We start from the raw sequence: 16,097 nt of genomic DNA, 5'->3' as shown, positions 1-16,097 counted from the left end.
TCCAAGGAGTAAGCGTCTTTTAATTTCATGGCTGCAATCACCATCTGTGGTGATTTTGGAGCCCAGAAAAATAAATCTGACACTGTTTCCACTGTTTCCCCATCTATTTGTCATGAAGTGATGGGACCGGATACCATGATCTTAGTTTTCTGAATGTTGAGCTTTAAGCCAACTTTTTCACTCTCCTCTTTCACTTTCATCAAGAGGTTTTTTAGTTCCTCTTCACTTTCTGCCATAAAGGTGGTGTCATCTGCATATGAGGTTATTGATATTTCTCCTAGCAATATTAGTAATCTTCAAATGGTTTTCAACCCACTGGTGGATCATAAAATCAATTAGGGGGCTCCCGGGAAGCTTTTTGCTTTATAAATTGCTTACTGAAGATGTTTTTTAAAATTTTATAATACTAATAGACTTTCCCTGGTGGCTCAGTCAGTAAAGAATCTGCCTGCAATGCAGGAGACCCACCTGAGCGCAAGAGACCTGAGTTCGATCCCTAGGCTGGAAAGATCCCTGCAGAAGGAAATGACCACTGTTCTTGCGTGGAGAATCCCATGGACAGAGGAGCCTGGCGGGCTACAGTCCATCGGGTAGCAAGAGTCAGACATGACGACTCAGCCACCACCATACTATTAATAAATTCACGTGTGCTATCACTTTTGCTGTTGCTGCCAACCCTTCCGTTCCGGATTTTTACACACACACACACACACACACACACACACACACACACACAGGGTGGCACAGACCCCGCCCTACCGCTCTCCCCCGCTCACTTCCCTGCAGCCGCGTGGCCCTCCTCGCTGGACCACGCAAGTGTCCGCGCTGCTGCTGCCCCGGGCCTTTGCACCTCAGTCCTGGGGTCCAGGCTGCCCCTTCCCCGGGGAGCGTCTCCCGCCCTCGGGTCCTCCAGGGCTATTTACCACCTGCACCTCCCACCGAGGCTGCCGGGACCGGAACTCCCAGGGTGACACCTGTGGCTCCCGATGCACCTTGCCCGCCTTGCCCGTCTCTGCGGCCTTATCCGCACGTGGCAGGCTGCACTTCTCCCCGTCCTTCTGTCTGTCTCCTCTACAGAGCGCAGGCCTCCTGAGGGCGGGCGTTCCAGTCTGTCTCACTCCCTGTCGCACTCCCAGCACCTGGTACTGTACCCAGCACACGACAGGCACGGAATAAGGACTTGCTGAATACACACACGCGCTCCTACCGGCAGGTCTATGGGCTGCAGTTTTAAATGACTCTTAAAAATACTGGAATACGGCTTCCCGGTGGCTTAGTGATAAAGAATCTGCCTGCCAGTGCACGAGACACAGAGCGAGTCCCCGGTGCGGGAAGATCCCACCTGCCGGGGGCAGCTGAGCCCGGGGGCCACGACTGCGGACAGCCGGCGCTCCACACCCGGAGAAGCCCCCGCGACGAGGAGCCCAGGGCGCTTCCGGTGGCCCCCGGGGTGAGAATCCGCTGGCCAATGAGGGGGACAAGGGCTCGATCGCTGGCCTGGGAAGACCCCACAGAGCAACAAAGCATCTGCACCTCCATCTGCTGAAGCCCGAGAGGGCCCGAGCTCCGCAAGAAGAGAAGCCACCGCAGGGGGAAGGCTGTGCCCCGCGACGAGAGAGAAGCCCACACGGCAAGGGAGACCAGCACAGGCGTGAATACAGAAATAAATAAATTTTTTTTTAAAAATGAGATGCCTGCACGCCATAACCTGGGAGTGGCCTCAGCTTGCCTCAACTAGAGGAAGGCGGCACAGCTGTGAAGATCCAGTGGAGCCGAAAATAAATAAATACAAAAAGTTGTTTTTAAAAATACTGGAGTAAGTGACCACGAAGTCCCTGCCCACGACTATTTCTGGGCTACCAGAGTCAGACCTGGCCTGACCAAGGAGGCTTCAGGGCCCACGGTCCTGCCCACTTGCACCTGCTGGGCGGACAGTGGGGAGCCTTCCCTTTGCACGCGACCTGCGTCGCTGCAGTGACGAGCCTGGGTGCAGACCCTGACTCTCCTGTGTGCTGGCTGCCGTGTGATTGTTGCCTTATTTCACCCTCAGCCTGCAGTTTCCTGACCCATCGAATGAGAACAGCAAGAGTATCTGCCTGACAGAGCGCGGGGAGGATGGGATGGGCCGGCACACACTAAAGCATCCCTGGGAGGCAGGGGCGCGCAGGCTAAATGTGAGCGATTCTGTTTACCGTCACGGTCGTCGGATCATCACCATTACCATGGTGTTCAGTCACTCGGTCGTGTCTGAGTCTGGGCGACTCTGCACTGCGGGCCTCCTCTGCAGAGGAGCTCCTCTGCCGTGGCATTCTCCAGGCAAGAACACTCGAGTGAGCTGCCATTTCCTCCTCCAGGGGATCTGCCCAACCCAGGGATCAAACCCGCATCTCCTGTGTCTCCTGCATTGCAGGCGGATTCTTTACTCACTGAGCCGTCGGGGAAGCCCCAATCATTATCGCGATGACTGTTATTATCGCTTTGAGTCATATAGCCCAGGCCCCGACCCCGGGTGAGATGGAGACAGCCTCCCCATCCACAGACCAGGCGCAGCCCCAGGCGACCCAGCCCCCGGGCTGTGTCCAGGGACTTAGTTTACTTTTGTATTTTCTCTCTTTGTTGTTGTTCAGTTGCTAAGTCCTGTCTGACTCTTTGTGACCCTACGGACTGTGGCCCCCAGGCTCCTCTGTCCAAGGGACTCTCCAGGCAAGAATACTGGGGTGGGTTGCCATGCCCTCCTCCAGGGGATCTTCCCCACCCAGGGATCAAGTGGCATCTCCTGGGTCTCCTGCACTGGCAGGCAGATTCTTTACCGAGCCCCCTAAGAGGACACACAGCCGGGCTTCCCTCGTGGTCCGGGGTTAGGAACCCACACGGCGATGAGGCAGATTCAGGGGACTGGTCGGGAGCTAAGCCCCCACATGCTGCGGAGCAGCTGAGCCCGCCCGCCACAACGCCCGAGGCCGACGGCCACAGCTAGAGAGTCCACGAGTCACAACGAAGCCCCTGCCTGACAGGACAGAGAGCCCGCATGCCGCAACTGAGGCCCGACTCAGCCAAGTAAACACTGCACTTTAAAAATCAAAAAAAGAATACAAATAGCTTCGGTCAGCCCAGCAATCTATCAGTTCAGTTCAGTTCAGTCGCTCAGTCGTGTCCAACTCTTTGTGACCCCGTGAACCGCAGCACGCCAGGCTTCCCTGTCCATCACCAATTCCTGGAGTTTACTCAAACTCATGCCCATTGAGTAGGTGATGCCATCCAACCATCTCATCCTCTGTCGTCCACTTCTCCTCCCGCCTTCAATCTTTCCCAGCATCAGTGTCTTTTCTAGTGAGTCATCTCTTCGAATCAGGTGGCCAAACAACTGGAGCTTAAGCTTCAGCATCAGTCCTTCCAATTAATATTTGGGACTGATTTCCTTTAGGATGGACTAATCAAATCATACAGATTGTACAGTATCCAGTGAACTGTTCCCAGGAACCCCTGGGCCAGAAGATTGCAACAAAAGTAAGACATTGTCCCTCAATGTCAAGGAGTTCACTGCAGGGTGAGGCAGGCAGATCTGACCAGAGAAAAACGTAAAACCCCCAAGACTGAGCCAGTGCTAAAGAAAGGAGGGGGCTTGAGCTTGCCAGGGCCTGGGGCACAGCTTCGGCACCAGGCTGCCCTTGTGCAGGGCCTGAAACGGGGAGCAAGGGCCTGACAGCTCAGGGTGTGGGGCGGCCGGGGCCACAGGAGGGGCGGAGAACAACAGCGAGGGGCCCAGTGCAAGCGAAGACGCAAGTGAGGATGACGGGGTGAGAACACCGCTGCGAGGAGGTGGGGGGATTAGAATTTATCTGGGAAGACAGTGCGAAGCTCTCAGAGAATCGGAAAGAGTGGCCAAGAGCCTGCTTCAACCAGATATCAGCCTGCAACATCAGATACACCCATCAAATGTTTGCTTAAAGAAACTGAATTGATTTCATCATAAAGTAATTGCTCTCAGTTTGCACGTCTGGCCCCTTGGTGTGGAGGAGAAAGGGTGTGGGGTGCCGATGACGGGGACGGGGGACATCCTGGAACCCAAAGCCACAGCCATGAATCAGGAAATGCCCTTTTCCCCAGACTCTGTTCCCAGGGTCCTGAGACCCAGACAATTAGCCGTGGCGCCTTATCAGAAGGGAAAGTCAGACGGCCCATCCCTGGGTGACTGAGAGCTGCACTGAGTTCTCCCCACCCAGACTGACAGACGGCAGAACTGGAGGGAGCCACACACGCCTGTGATGTTCCTGGACATTCCCCTTCTCCAGAGAGCCAACCCCAGTGAGCCCCCAGCGAGTCCAGGGGGCCGGGACCCAGGAAGCCAGCCCACGCTATGCAGGAGGCGGGCCCAGCATGCTGGTCCCCTACCTGCTGGAGAAGGACATGCAGGTTCAAGGGGGAAGAGATTCCTCCTGGGCTCGGCCCCGGGGCTCAGAGCGGAACACGGGCAGCCAGTCCTGTCAACGCCCCAGTGATAACATTTCCCAGGCACTGAGCCATTGGTTAGCACATGCCAGGACCCCACCTGTACCTAAAGCCTACAATCACATGGGAGAGGCTGTCATTATTAACACCCTGCTTGTGAGAGATGAGACAGCCAGAGAGACACCAAGGCCCTGAGCCGGGCCCACGGCAATAGCCGCAGGGTTGGACTCGAGAGGCTGCCCTTATTCATTACCATTCTGCATCGGCCACCCCCCAGGAAGAACAAGAGGACGGGAAGCTGGGCCCAGCGGGACAGACGGCCTCGAGCCCAGCTCCTCCGTGGTCCAGATCTACCAGCAGTGTCCAGGGCCCACTGTTAGGATCACCACGTAAAAATACAGGACATCAAACTGAATTTCTATGAAAAAATTTTTTTCAGCGTAAGTATGTATTTTTCCTTTTTTTTTTTCGCCGACTCTGGCCACCCCACCACGGCTGGACGGCCCGGCTTTGGTGCCTCAGCAGATGGAGACGATGGGCAGCCCCACCCCCAGCCCCTGCCTCCTACTCGCAGTTCTTAGCTTTACCCCCGAGGGCGCCTCAGCCCCAGGGGTCCTGCTCATCGCCCCAGGGGCCCTCAGGTGGGCAACCCCCCCCCAGAGCCCACCTCCTATTATCTCCCTGTTGCAGAGGCCACTGGCCCAAGGACACCCAGCTAACCGCCAGCGGGGCCGGATTCACACCCAGGGTCCGAGGCCCTGGGCGGGACGCAGGAGGAGAGGACCGTACCTACGGCAGCCTGAGGAGGACGGGAGGAAGCCATCAGACGGGGCACAGCTCAGACCAGCACTGTCCAGCCGCTCGCCTGTGAAGAGAAGGCCAGGAATCTGATTAGAGGGCGTTCGAGGCCAAAGTTCCAGCCACAGAGAGGGGTCACTGGCTCGCGACCCACAGGTGCACGTCAGCCGGCCGCTCTCAGCCCGTTTCCCAGCATCTTCGGGAGCCCAGGACGGCGCGAGCACGGTGAATCATTAACCCGCAGAGAGACCAGCAGCTGCAGGACGGCCACCCACCGCCCGGGAGGCCCTGCCAGCCCAGCCTCCCTCTGCCCAGCCAGCGCCTCCGAGCTGGGCCCGCAGGTGGCCCCTCTCCAGCCTCGGACGCCGGATCACGCTCAGCCCCCGCGTTCCAGAAGCCAGATCAGCCTGAAGGGTCACGGGCACGGCCGGACGCTTCCTGCTCGTAGCTGCTTGGTCACCACAGGTGCCCTGGGGCCACCCCCGCCCCGTGGGCCCCACCAAAGGCTGCCCACTCTCTCTCTGTCTCCCCCTGCGCTGCTCATGAGCTTGGCCGGCGGGCACGTGGGTGCGAGGGAAGGAAAGGGCTTCGTGGAGGCAGATGGCTCCAGATCGGGGCGGAACCCCAAATGCTCGGAGCAGGGCGGGCAGTGTCTCCAGGCCTGGCGGTGGAGGAGCCCGCGACCGAGCCGCCAGAGCCTCTGCTGGGCTTGCTGGGCCCTGGAGCAACCTTGCCAGGCGCACCCCTCCGAGCTCTCCCCACTCCCTCTCTGCACCCCTGAGTCTGAGCCGGGGGAGGAGGGGCTCGACCCTGGAGGGAAAGCTCCAAACCCTCCTTTCTAATCAGTGCCTGCCGCAGACTGGCTGCCTGCCTGTTCTCCTTTCCAATCCTAAAGCCTCTGTTTACATTAACTGGCTTCCTAAATAAAAATAGAATGCATGTAAATAGCAATTGATAAACAGTAGCAAATATCTATGCAGTCAGTGCCTACTATACCTCAGACCTTATACTGAGCACTTTACAAATATTAATATCTATCCATCCAAGTTAGGACAAAAATGAGGCCCAGAGAGGTTAAGTGAAGTAGCCCAAGATCACACAGCGAGTGACCGGCAGAGCCAGGGCGTGAACCCGGTCCATGGACCCACCGTGTGCTCATTATATAACCACGTGCTCCACCGTCTCTCAAAGTCCAAACACAGCGGAGGCTGTACAATGAAAATCAGTCTCTCAGATTCCCCAGGAGTGACCGCTGTCACACATCTCTAGGAGTCCTTCCAGAATGCGCCGTGTACGCAACGGCCTGTTTGTCTGCACACGTGCCTTCTTTACGCAGAAGGAAGCGCACTGCGTGCCCTGTGGTGCAACCACTCTTTTAATTGAAGTTTAATAAACTGTGGGAAACTCTGAAAGAGACGGGAACACCAGACCACCTGACCCGCCTCCTGAGAAACCTATGTGCAGGTCAGGAAGCAACAGTCAGAACCGGACATGGAACAACAGACTGGTTCCAAATAGGAAAAGGAGTACATCAAGGCTGCATATTGTCCACCTGCTTATTTAATTTATATGCAGAGTACATCATGAGAAATGCTGGGCTGGAGGAAGCTCAAGCTGGAATCAAGATTAGCAGGAGAAATATCAATAACCTCAGATATGCAGATGACACCACCCTTATGGCAGAAAGTGAAGAAGAACTAAAGAGCCTCTTGATGAAAGTGAAAGAGGAGAGTGAAAACGTTGGCTTAAAGCTCAACATTCAGAAAACTAAGATCATGGCATCTGGTCCTATCACTTCATGGGAAATAGATGGGGAAACAGTGGAAACAGTGGCTGACTTTATTTTTCTGGGCTCCAAAATCACCGCAGATGGTGATCGCAGCCATGAAATTAAACAATGCTTACTCCTTGGATGGAAAGTTATGACCAACCTAGACAGCATATTAAAAAGCAGAGACATTACTTTGCCAACAAAGGTCCATCTGGTCAAGGCTATGGTTTTCCCAGTGGTCATGTATGGATGTGAGAGTTGGACTGTGAAGAAAGCTGAGCGCCAAAGAATTAATGCTTTTGAACTGTGGTGTTGGAGAAGACTCTTGAGAGTCCCTTGGACTGCAAGGAGATCCAACCAGTCCATCCTAAAGGAGATCAGTCCTGGGTGTTCATTGGAAGGACTGATGCTGAAGCTGAAACTCCAATACTTTGGCCACCTCATGCGAACAGCTGACTCATTGGAAAAGACCCTGATGCTGGGAGGGATTGGGGGCAGGAGGAGAAGGGGACGACAGAGGATGAGATGGCTGGATGGCATCACCGACTCGATGGGCATGAGTTTGGGTAAACTCCGGGAATTTGTGATGAACAGGGAGGCCTGGCAGGCTGCGATTCAGGGGGTCGCAAAGAGTCAGACACGACTGAGTGACTGAACTGATAGTTTATTTACGGCCTCCCAGGTGGCACTAGGGGTAAAGAACCTGCCTGCTAACGCAGAAGACTTAAGAGATGTGGGCTCGACCCCTGGGTCGGGAAGATCTCTTGGAGGAGAAAATGGCAACCCACTCCAGTGTTCTTGTCTGGAAAAGTCCGTGGACAAAGAAGGTAGGCTACCGTCCATAGGGTTGCAAAGAGTCGGACGTGACTGAAGCGACTTAGCACACACATGGTTTATTTGCAAAGTGACTCAGTTATACGTGTGGTGTGTGTATGTACATACACACACATATCTGTTCTTTTTCAGATTCTTTTCCACTATAGGTTTTTACACAATATTGAATGGTTCCCTGTGCTATACAGATTGTTTATGTATTTACTACATGTGCGTGCATGCTAAGTCACTTCAGTCGGGTCCGACCCTTGGCGATCCCGTGGACTGTAGCCCGCCAGGCTCCCCCGTCCTTGGGATTCTCCAGGCAAGAATCCTGGAGTGGGCTGCCATTTCCTCCTCCAGGGGATCTTGCCACCCAGGGATGGAACCGGCGTCTCTTGCGCTGTCTTCGGCGTGCAGGCAGACTCTACCCCTGAGCCACTGGGGAAGCCCATTTTACACACAGTAGTGTGTCCTTCTCAAACTCCTGATCTACCCGTCCACCCCCGATTTCCCCTTTGATAATCGTTAGTTTGCTGTCTACGTCTGTTTTGTAAAAAAATTCATTTGTGTCAGTTTTTTAAGATTTCACATTTGAGTGACGTTACATATTTGTCTTTCCCTGTCTGATTTACTTCACTCGGCAGCTCCTCCTTTTTGGCCGTGTGCAGTATGTGGGGACCTATCAGGAGCCCCCCAACCAGGGATTGAACCCACAACCCCTGCACGGGGATGGCAGACTCAACCACTGCATCACCCGGGAAGCCCTAGCAGCCACTGTTTCTGCTGCATACCTCCAAGGTCATTTCAGAAGAGCAAGTACACAGACACCAGTCTCACATTTTTAACACCTGCAGAGCACCGGGGGCGGGTGTCTACCATGACTGACATAACCCCTGCGTGGACACCGACGTCGTTTCCAGGCTTTGATGTTATAAACCATTCTCCACATTCTTGGCCTTGAGCCACAGATGCGTGAACCTCTGGGGCACCCTCCTAGGCGGGATGGGCTGGGTCAGAGAAATGCACTTTTCATTCTGATTAAAAACCAATTGCTCTCCACAAAGTGCGTGACTGCATCTTTCAGTTCCACGCTGAAAACTCTCAGCAAAGGGTTGGGGAAGATTTAAGAGATGTGGGCTTGATCCCTGGGTTGGGAAGATGCCCTGGAGGAGGAAATGGCAAACTTCTCCAGTATTCTTGCCTGGGAAAGTCCATGGGCAGAGAAGCCTGGCGGGCCACCATCTATAAGGTCACAAACAGTCGGACAGGACTGAAGCGACCTAGCACGCAGCCCCAGGCACAGTGATTAACTCGAGGAGCAAACAGACGTCTATTTTCACTTCTCTATTCCCGGGCAAGGACACACGCCAACAAGCCCCTGGCACACCCAGAGCCTGTGACGATCGTTCTGCACATGTGCGCCAGGGCTCAGGATGAGTGAGTGAGGAGGGCTGGCTCAGAGCAGCCAGGGGCCCTGCGAGAGACCCTCCCGGCACAGCAGTCAGCAGAGAATTCTCGGCTCCCTGACACCACCTGGGGCCCACTGCTCAGGGGCTCTCTTACCAAGAAGGAGCTATTTAACACCAACTCTGGGCCTCAGTTCATTCATCTGCAAAATGGGGTTTAAAAAGGACCGACCTCATGGGGTTCTCCAGAAAATTAAGAGTAAATACAGGTAACACTCTTGGAAGGGTCCTTGGGACACACCGCTCTTTGGCTGTCATTAGCATGCAGGGCACAGGCTGTGATGACCAAGCTCTGCCGTGGGACCCAGGCTGGAAGGCTCTTCTCCACTGGCAGGGGAGCTGAGCCTCAGTGTTCCCATCTATGAAGCTGGGGTCCTGGGACCTGGCCCACTGGACTCTCACCAGCACCCAAGCTCAGCCTCAGAGCCCTGGCAGGCTCGGTCGGTGCCAAGATGCCCGTCCTTGATGCCACCACCAAAACGGGACCGGTGACTGGGACGATGCATCTGGATCCTGCACCCCAGGGCGTAAGAGACGCTGAAGGAGGCTCACGGGGGAACCTGACGGCTTCAAGCTGTGGGGACCTGGGCGAACTCAGACCCAGCTGCAGGCGGGGTTCCGCCTCATCCCTGTGGTGGGACCCCAGGCCTCCTCTTGGCCTCCCAGAGCTTCGGGCTACATCTCCGTAAGGTGGGCAGGACAGCCCCTGCCCGGAGGACGCCACAGGCTGGCAGGGCCAGGAGCCGGGCGTAGGTGTGAACGTGCGGAAGAAGCGGATGGGGCTGCTTGGCTACTTCCTTGTTTCGTTTTTTTAAAGGTCTCTCCTGAGCTGCGCGTGGCCTGGAAGCTTCAGGGTGGGAGCCTGAGCCAGGAGAAATGTGTTGTGATGCCCCTAAAATGAGCCTCTCTCTGAAAAGCGACCCAGAACCTTCCTGCAGGGGCGGTCTCTGGCAGAAGAGGTGGTCTAGCTGGAGAGGAAAGTCGACTGAAAACCAATAGTGGCTCGGATCGCCCACATCCGGGGATTCCCACTGGGCTCCTAGGGCGCAGGAAGGGGAAGGACAGAAGGAAACGCACGAAGGGTATGAATAGTGTTCGCTAGGGTGGCAGGGTTACACAGATTTTCTCCCCACTTTCTTTCCATTTTTCTGAATTTTCAAGCTCTTCTACAGCGAGCATTACAAGGAGGGAAGATGAAGATAAGCGTTCCCATTTTTTTAAGATATTTTAAGATTTTTTTTTGATGCGGACCATTTTTAAAGTCCATTGAATTTGTTACAATATTGCTTCTCTTTCATGTTTTGGTTTTTTCGTCATGAGCAACTGGGTTCTTAGCTCCCCGACCAGGGATCAGACCCACAACCACCACCGTGGAAAGCGAAGTCCTAACCACTGGGCTGCCAGGGACGTCCCAAGCATTCTCATTTGTAAACAGGCTAAATAACATCACAGGTTGGAGAAGACAGTAGCTACAAGACGGTGTGGGAAGGGTGGAACCGGTTGGTAGACCAGAGTCCACACCCCAGCTCCGCCACGTGCCGCCGTTCCAGTCTACCCCATGCCCCCCGCCCACCCCACGGAGACCCTGCGCTCCTGGGCCCGGGACTGCAGGGCATGCGGAGGCAGCCCCCCGCGCCCCTGCCCACGGTCGCCACGGTGACGCTCACAGCCCTCCGCGTGGGTGGGGGGTTACAGGAGACTTTCTACTCTTGGGGGTCATCTCTCTCTCTCAAAACGACCGCCAGCACTGGACAGGCAGGCAGACCCCCCCTGAACACAGCTCTTTCTGGTGACACCGCGCAGAATGGCCAGAGGCAAGTTGTGCTTCTTTAATATTTATTTTTATTTGTTAATATTTTATTTGCTGCACCGGTTTCTGTTGCAACATGCAGGATCTTTAATTTCGGCATGTGGGATCCAGCTCCCTGACCAGGGATCGAACCTGGGGCCCCTGGGTTGGGAACTCGGAGTCTTAGCCACTGGACCGCCAGGGAAGCCCCAGGTGGCGTTTCTCAAGCGCATTCAGGCCGAGAAGGATGCAAAGGAGCAGCCCAGCTCTGGGTGTGCCCACCAAGCAGGTCAAGTTCAGCAACCAGAACCCCGAAGAGCAGCCAGATTCACACTTGCCTCCACCCTCAGCAGCCCTGCTCACCACAGCAGGTGTCTTCCAGCCTCTAATTTAAGCAAACCCTTGTCAGTCTGTCCTTCCTCTAGAGTTCAAGGTCCATCTGGCCCAGCAGGAAGTCATCCTCCAGGCTGCCTGCACCTGACCCTCCTCACTCGCTCTTAAAACTGGCCAAGCGTGCTAAGTCGCTCGGTCGTGTCTGACTCTGCGACCCTGTGGACAGTAGCCTGCCAGGCGCCTCTGTCTATAGGATTCTCCAGGCAAGAATACTGGAGGGGGCTGCCACGCCCTCCTCCAGGGGCTCTTCCCGACCCAGGGGTCGAACCCAGGTCTCTAACATCTCCTGCCCTGGCAGATGGGTTCTGTACCGCTGGACCACTTCCCACCTCCCACTCCAGTGACTGGCCCCATCCGCTCGCCTGAATGAGGCCGAGAGAAATACACAAGCAAGCCTCTCTGATCGTCACAAGTCAGGCCAGGAGGGTGAGGACCGGGAAGGCTGGACGCTGGAGGGAGAGTGCCGCTGGGGAGGGGAGGGAGGGCAGGGGTGCAGCAGGCAGACGGGGTGAGGCTGCAGACTCGCCGGAGGGAGGGGGGACACCAGCCCGTCCCACAGAGCCGAACAAGGGCCAGGCTCTGGCGCCCGCCTCTCCCCCAGCTCTGGCCTCAGAGGCACCGTGGCCATCTCCTGGAAGCCAGGAAGAAAGTGCTGGACCGGAGGAGACCGGGGCGGGCGGGCGAAGGCCTGCTGCAGCCACACACCCCGGGGGCCAGGCGCACTTTCAGCCCTTGTCAGGTGTGGGCTTGGCCCGCCCCCCCAACTCTGCCGTCACAGCGACTGTCCCACAGGCCACACCCTCAGGCTCTCCTTGTCGCCTCAAAATGAAACCCAGCCCCCGCCACCAACTCCCCACAACCTCTCTCGTCTCGGCAGCTCCCGCGCCAGGCCCGAGCGCTCAGCTTCAGGCCTGCCCTGAGCCCACTTGTTCTGCGTCTGTTTATTCCCTCCAGTGAGAACTCTCAGAGCCAATAAGCAAACTCCTACTCAACCTTCAAAACCCAGACCCTGCTCCTCTGCGAGGCCTCCCCAGACTCGTCTTATGCGGTATTTCCCAAGCTTGGTTTAAAAAACTACCTGTGCGTGTTGCGGCGGAAGAGGGCACTTCCCTGGAGGTCCAGCGGTCGAGTCCACCTGCCAGGAGACGCGGGTTGGATCCCTGGCCCAGGAAAATTCCACAGACCTCAAGACAGCTGAGTCCTTGCGCCACGACTGCTGAGCCCACTCAGCTAAGCCCAACTCGGCCACAGCTTCTGCGCCCACACAGCCGAGTCCGCGCTCCACGGCAGGGAGAGCCCGGGGCTCGCAGTGACGAGCCCCGTCCACCTCGAGTAGAGAAGGCCTGCGCGTGGCAACGGACACCAGCACAGTCAAAAGTAATTTTTTAAATAAAATAAAAAAGACCTGCTGCAGGGGGCACTTCCCTGGCGGTCCGGCGGTTAAGACTCCACGCTTCAAAGGCAGGGGCCGAGGGTCAGAGAAGCAGGCCCCTGAGCACCGCGTGGTGCGGACAGAACCCACCAGCCATGTGCTCCGGCTCGCAGTCCTGGACTGGGAGCTCACATCTGCCGCCGGAGAAAGGCCGTTTTCAAGCAGCACAGGTGACCCTGGGACGCCTACCGGCCCCGTCGGACCTGTCTCCCTCCCTAGGCTGGCCACTTCCTTCCATCTCAGGGGCTGCAGCGGGACCCGCAAACAGGCCACCACGGAGACACGCTCACGGAACGGAGCCGAGGGCACCTCACCGAGGAGCCCGGGGACTGGGACGTCCCAGCCACAGGAGGGGGGCCACGGCCCAGCTGGCGACCTCAGCTCCCCCGCAGCTAGACCGCAGGAAGGCACTCACCCTCTGCTTCCCGTCACCCGTCAGAGGCTGGTGCAGGAGGAGAGACGTCTGGCGGTGCCCGAGGGGCCTCCACAGGCCTCAGTCCCCTTCCCGGGGCTCCCACTGCCCCATCCTGCCGATCGCTCCACGGAGGCCAGGCTGCCCGAACACAGGGATGCCGCCCTGACCTCCGGGATCCCACCACCCACAAGATCACACAGCGATCACCTTGGAAGTGGTCGTCGCAGGTGTCTCCTGAGCACCGCTGTGCCCCAGACGCCCCGCTCAACATTTCAGCGTCGGCCCAGCTGGGTTCCCGCAACAGACGAGGAAAAGGGGGCAGAGAGGCAGACACCCTGCGCGGAGTCCCTGGGCTGCGGGCGGGGAGGGCCAGGGCGGCTCTCCCGGGATCGCAGCGTGGACCAGGCGTCACGGAGACGGACTGTGGCCGAGGGCAGGGGTGACGGGGCGGGAGGCACAACAGCGCCAGCTCCGCTCCCTGCCCACCGGGCACCAGGCCACTCAATGGGCTTCCTGCCGCGGGCAGGGGTGAGGCTGGCCAGTGGCTGAGCCTCGGACAATGGAGGCCCTGTCCCTGCCCCGGGCGAGCGTCCCCACTCCCCGCACTGACCTCCTGGGCGTGCCCCGGGTCCAGGATCCCCGGCAGGACCGGTGGGGGGCAGTCCCCCTCCACAGCCACCCGAAGGGGGCCACCAGGCAGAGGATCCCACCGGGCCCCTGGCGGCAGGGACTCATGGGGGCTGTTGCTAGGAAACCAGAGCCAGCACAGCCCCCAGAACAGCCCCTCCCCTTCTTCCTCCCCCTCCTCCTCCTCCAGGCCCCCCACCCCCGCCTCCAGCACATTAACCCCTCCGTCCCCAGCAAGCCGGTCCAGGCAGGAGGCCCCAGGCTAAAGGGCCAGGTGGAAGATTGCCGATCGTGCGTTCTGCATCCCCGGTCACATCCTGGGCGGCCCACGCGATGCAGCCCCGCACACACACACTTGGAAGCCAGCAGGGCACAGCACGGACTCTGCCCCAGCCTTTCACATTCCGCGCCTCAGTTTCCCCATCCCGAGCCCACCTCGTGGGCAATTCAGTGCCAGTGAGGCTCGAGAACACTCATACTATCAGCAGAGCATTTCCAGGCTGGAAGAAGTGAAAGTGAAAGTCGCTCAGTCGTGTCTGACTCTTTGCGACCCCATGGACTACATAGTCCATGAAGCCTCCAGGCCAGAATACTGGAGTGGGTAGCCTTTCCCTTCTCCAGTGGATCCTCCCAACCCAGGGATTGAACCCATGTCTCCCCCATTGCAGGCGGATTCTTTACCAGCTGAGCCACCGGGAAGCCCAAAAGGCAGCCTCACTGCCTCCTTTCCATGGATGGGGAAGCTGAGGTTCACACTGGGGAAGCAACTTTCCCAAAGTCACCCATGGAACACGAGGTGGGACCAGGAAGTGGAGGGGCCTGACGCCAGGCCTCCAGTCCGACTCTGACTCCAGTCTGACAGAGCTGGAGGTGGCGGAAGGACGGATGGTCCAAGCTGCAGGAAGGGCCAAGGACCTCCAGATACTGGGCCACTTGGAGCCTTAGCCACTGGACCACCAGGAAATTCCCATTTCTGTGGTTTTAAAGACCATCTCTGCGCTGACACCGCCAGCCTGACCTCCCCAGGAGCTCCAGACTTCTGCCTAGAGTACGCCTGCTCAGCAGGTCCACTCCACGGTCTACGGGGCATCTGGAACGTGACATCCCACCAAGCTCCTGAGTGCCGCCCTCCCTGCTCCCAAGCATCCCACCTCACCTGGCGGCAGATCCGGCTGGCCAGGGGCACAGGCTGACCCCTCGGGCCCATCCCCGGCCGCTCTGCCTCTCACACCTACGTGCCACCCATCCGCCAACCTCGGCGGCTCTGCCTTCCAGACGCGTCCAGAATCTGACCACTTCTGGCCACTCCCCCTTCCACCCCTGCCTCCCCCCAAAGTGCCATCACCTCGAGGGCCATCAGCACAGCCCCTGACGGGTCTCCCGCTGCCCCTTCACCCCTCGCCCGACACACTCTCTTCTCAGCCAGCAGGCAGGTCACTCCTCTGCTCAAACCCTCAAACGCCCACTTCATTCAGAGTGGAAGCTGGGCTCCTCACCTTGGCCTACTAGACCCCACCTGATGAGTGCCTCCCTGCCCTCCCTGACCTAAAACCCTACCTCTCTCCATAGCTTTTCTACCAGAGTCACCAGGACTGCCGTGCAGGCTCCCAAACGCCCTACCTCGGGGACTCCGCACTGACAGCGTCGTCTGCTTGCTCTTGGCCGCGCCGGGTCTTCACTGCTGCCTGGATCTCCTCTTCCCTGCCGTGAGCGGGCTGCTCACTGGGGTGGCTTCTCTGCTGCAGCACGCGCTCTAGGGTGTACGGGCTCAGCAGCTGTCGTCCCGGGCTCCAGAGCACAGGGTCAACATCACGGAGCACAGGCTTCGCTGCTCCACGGCACGTGGGATCGTCCCGGTCCAGGGATCGAACCCGTGTCTCCTGCCTTGGCAGGTGGATCCTTAACCACTGGCCCACCAGAGAAGCCCTGCAGCGGCTGGTTCCTCTGCCTGAAACACTCTTCCCCGGTTGTACTCATGGCCAACTCCTGCAGCTCCTCGGGGCTCTGCTCCAAGGCCACTGTCAGAGGCGCCCTCCAAGCACCCGCTTCTGAAAACAGCACACGCATGCCCTCAGCACACCATTTCCTCTGCCTCTGCTCCCCCCGTCTTCATGGCGTTCAACAGCTCCAGGTGTCTATAT

At 57.8% G+C, this 16,097-nt stretch overlaps 1 protein-coding gene across 6 annotated transcripts in view; it reads right to left on the bottom strand.

Annotated features, from left to right (window-relative positions):
- ARHGEF10L (Rho guanine nucleotide exchange factor 10 like) overlaps nt 1-16,097 on the bottom strand; it is a 148,969-nt gene that overhangs the window by 109,157 nt on the left and 23,715 nt on the right. For 5 of the 6 annotated variants that reach the window (XM_061148023.1, XM_061148025.1, XM_061148026.1 and 2 more), the window contains exon 2: nt 5,239-5,314. In XM_061148023.1, the coding sequence (XP_061004006.1) occupies nt 5,239-5,272 (34 nt within the window). In that variant the 5' untranslated portion in view covers nt 5,273-5,314. Of the gene's footprint in view, nt 1-5,238; nt 5,315-15,576; nt 15,773-16,097 lie in introns of those variants that run through there. The other variant, XM_061148024.1, reaches the window with a different exon arrangement.

The sequence above is a fragment of the Dama dama genome, chromosome 8, assembly GCF_033118175.1.
Source record: "Dama dama isolate Ldn47 chromosome 8, ASM3311817v1, whole genome shotgun sequence".
NCBI lineage: Eukaryota > Metazoa > Chordata > Mammalia > Artiodactyla > Cervidae > Dama > Dama dama.
Note: the sequence above shows the minus strand (reverse complement) of the source record. Positions and strands in the feature narration are given on the sequence as shown.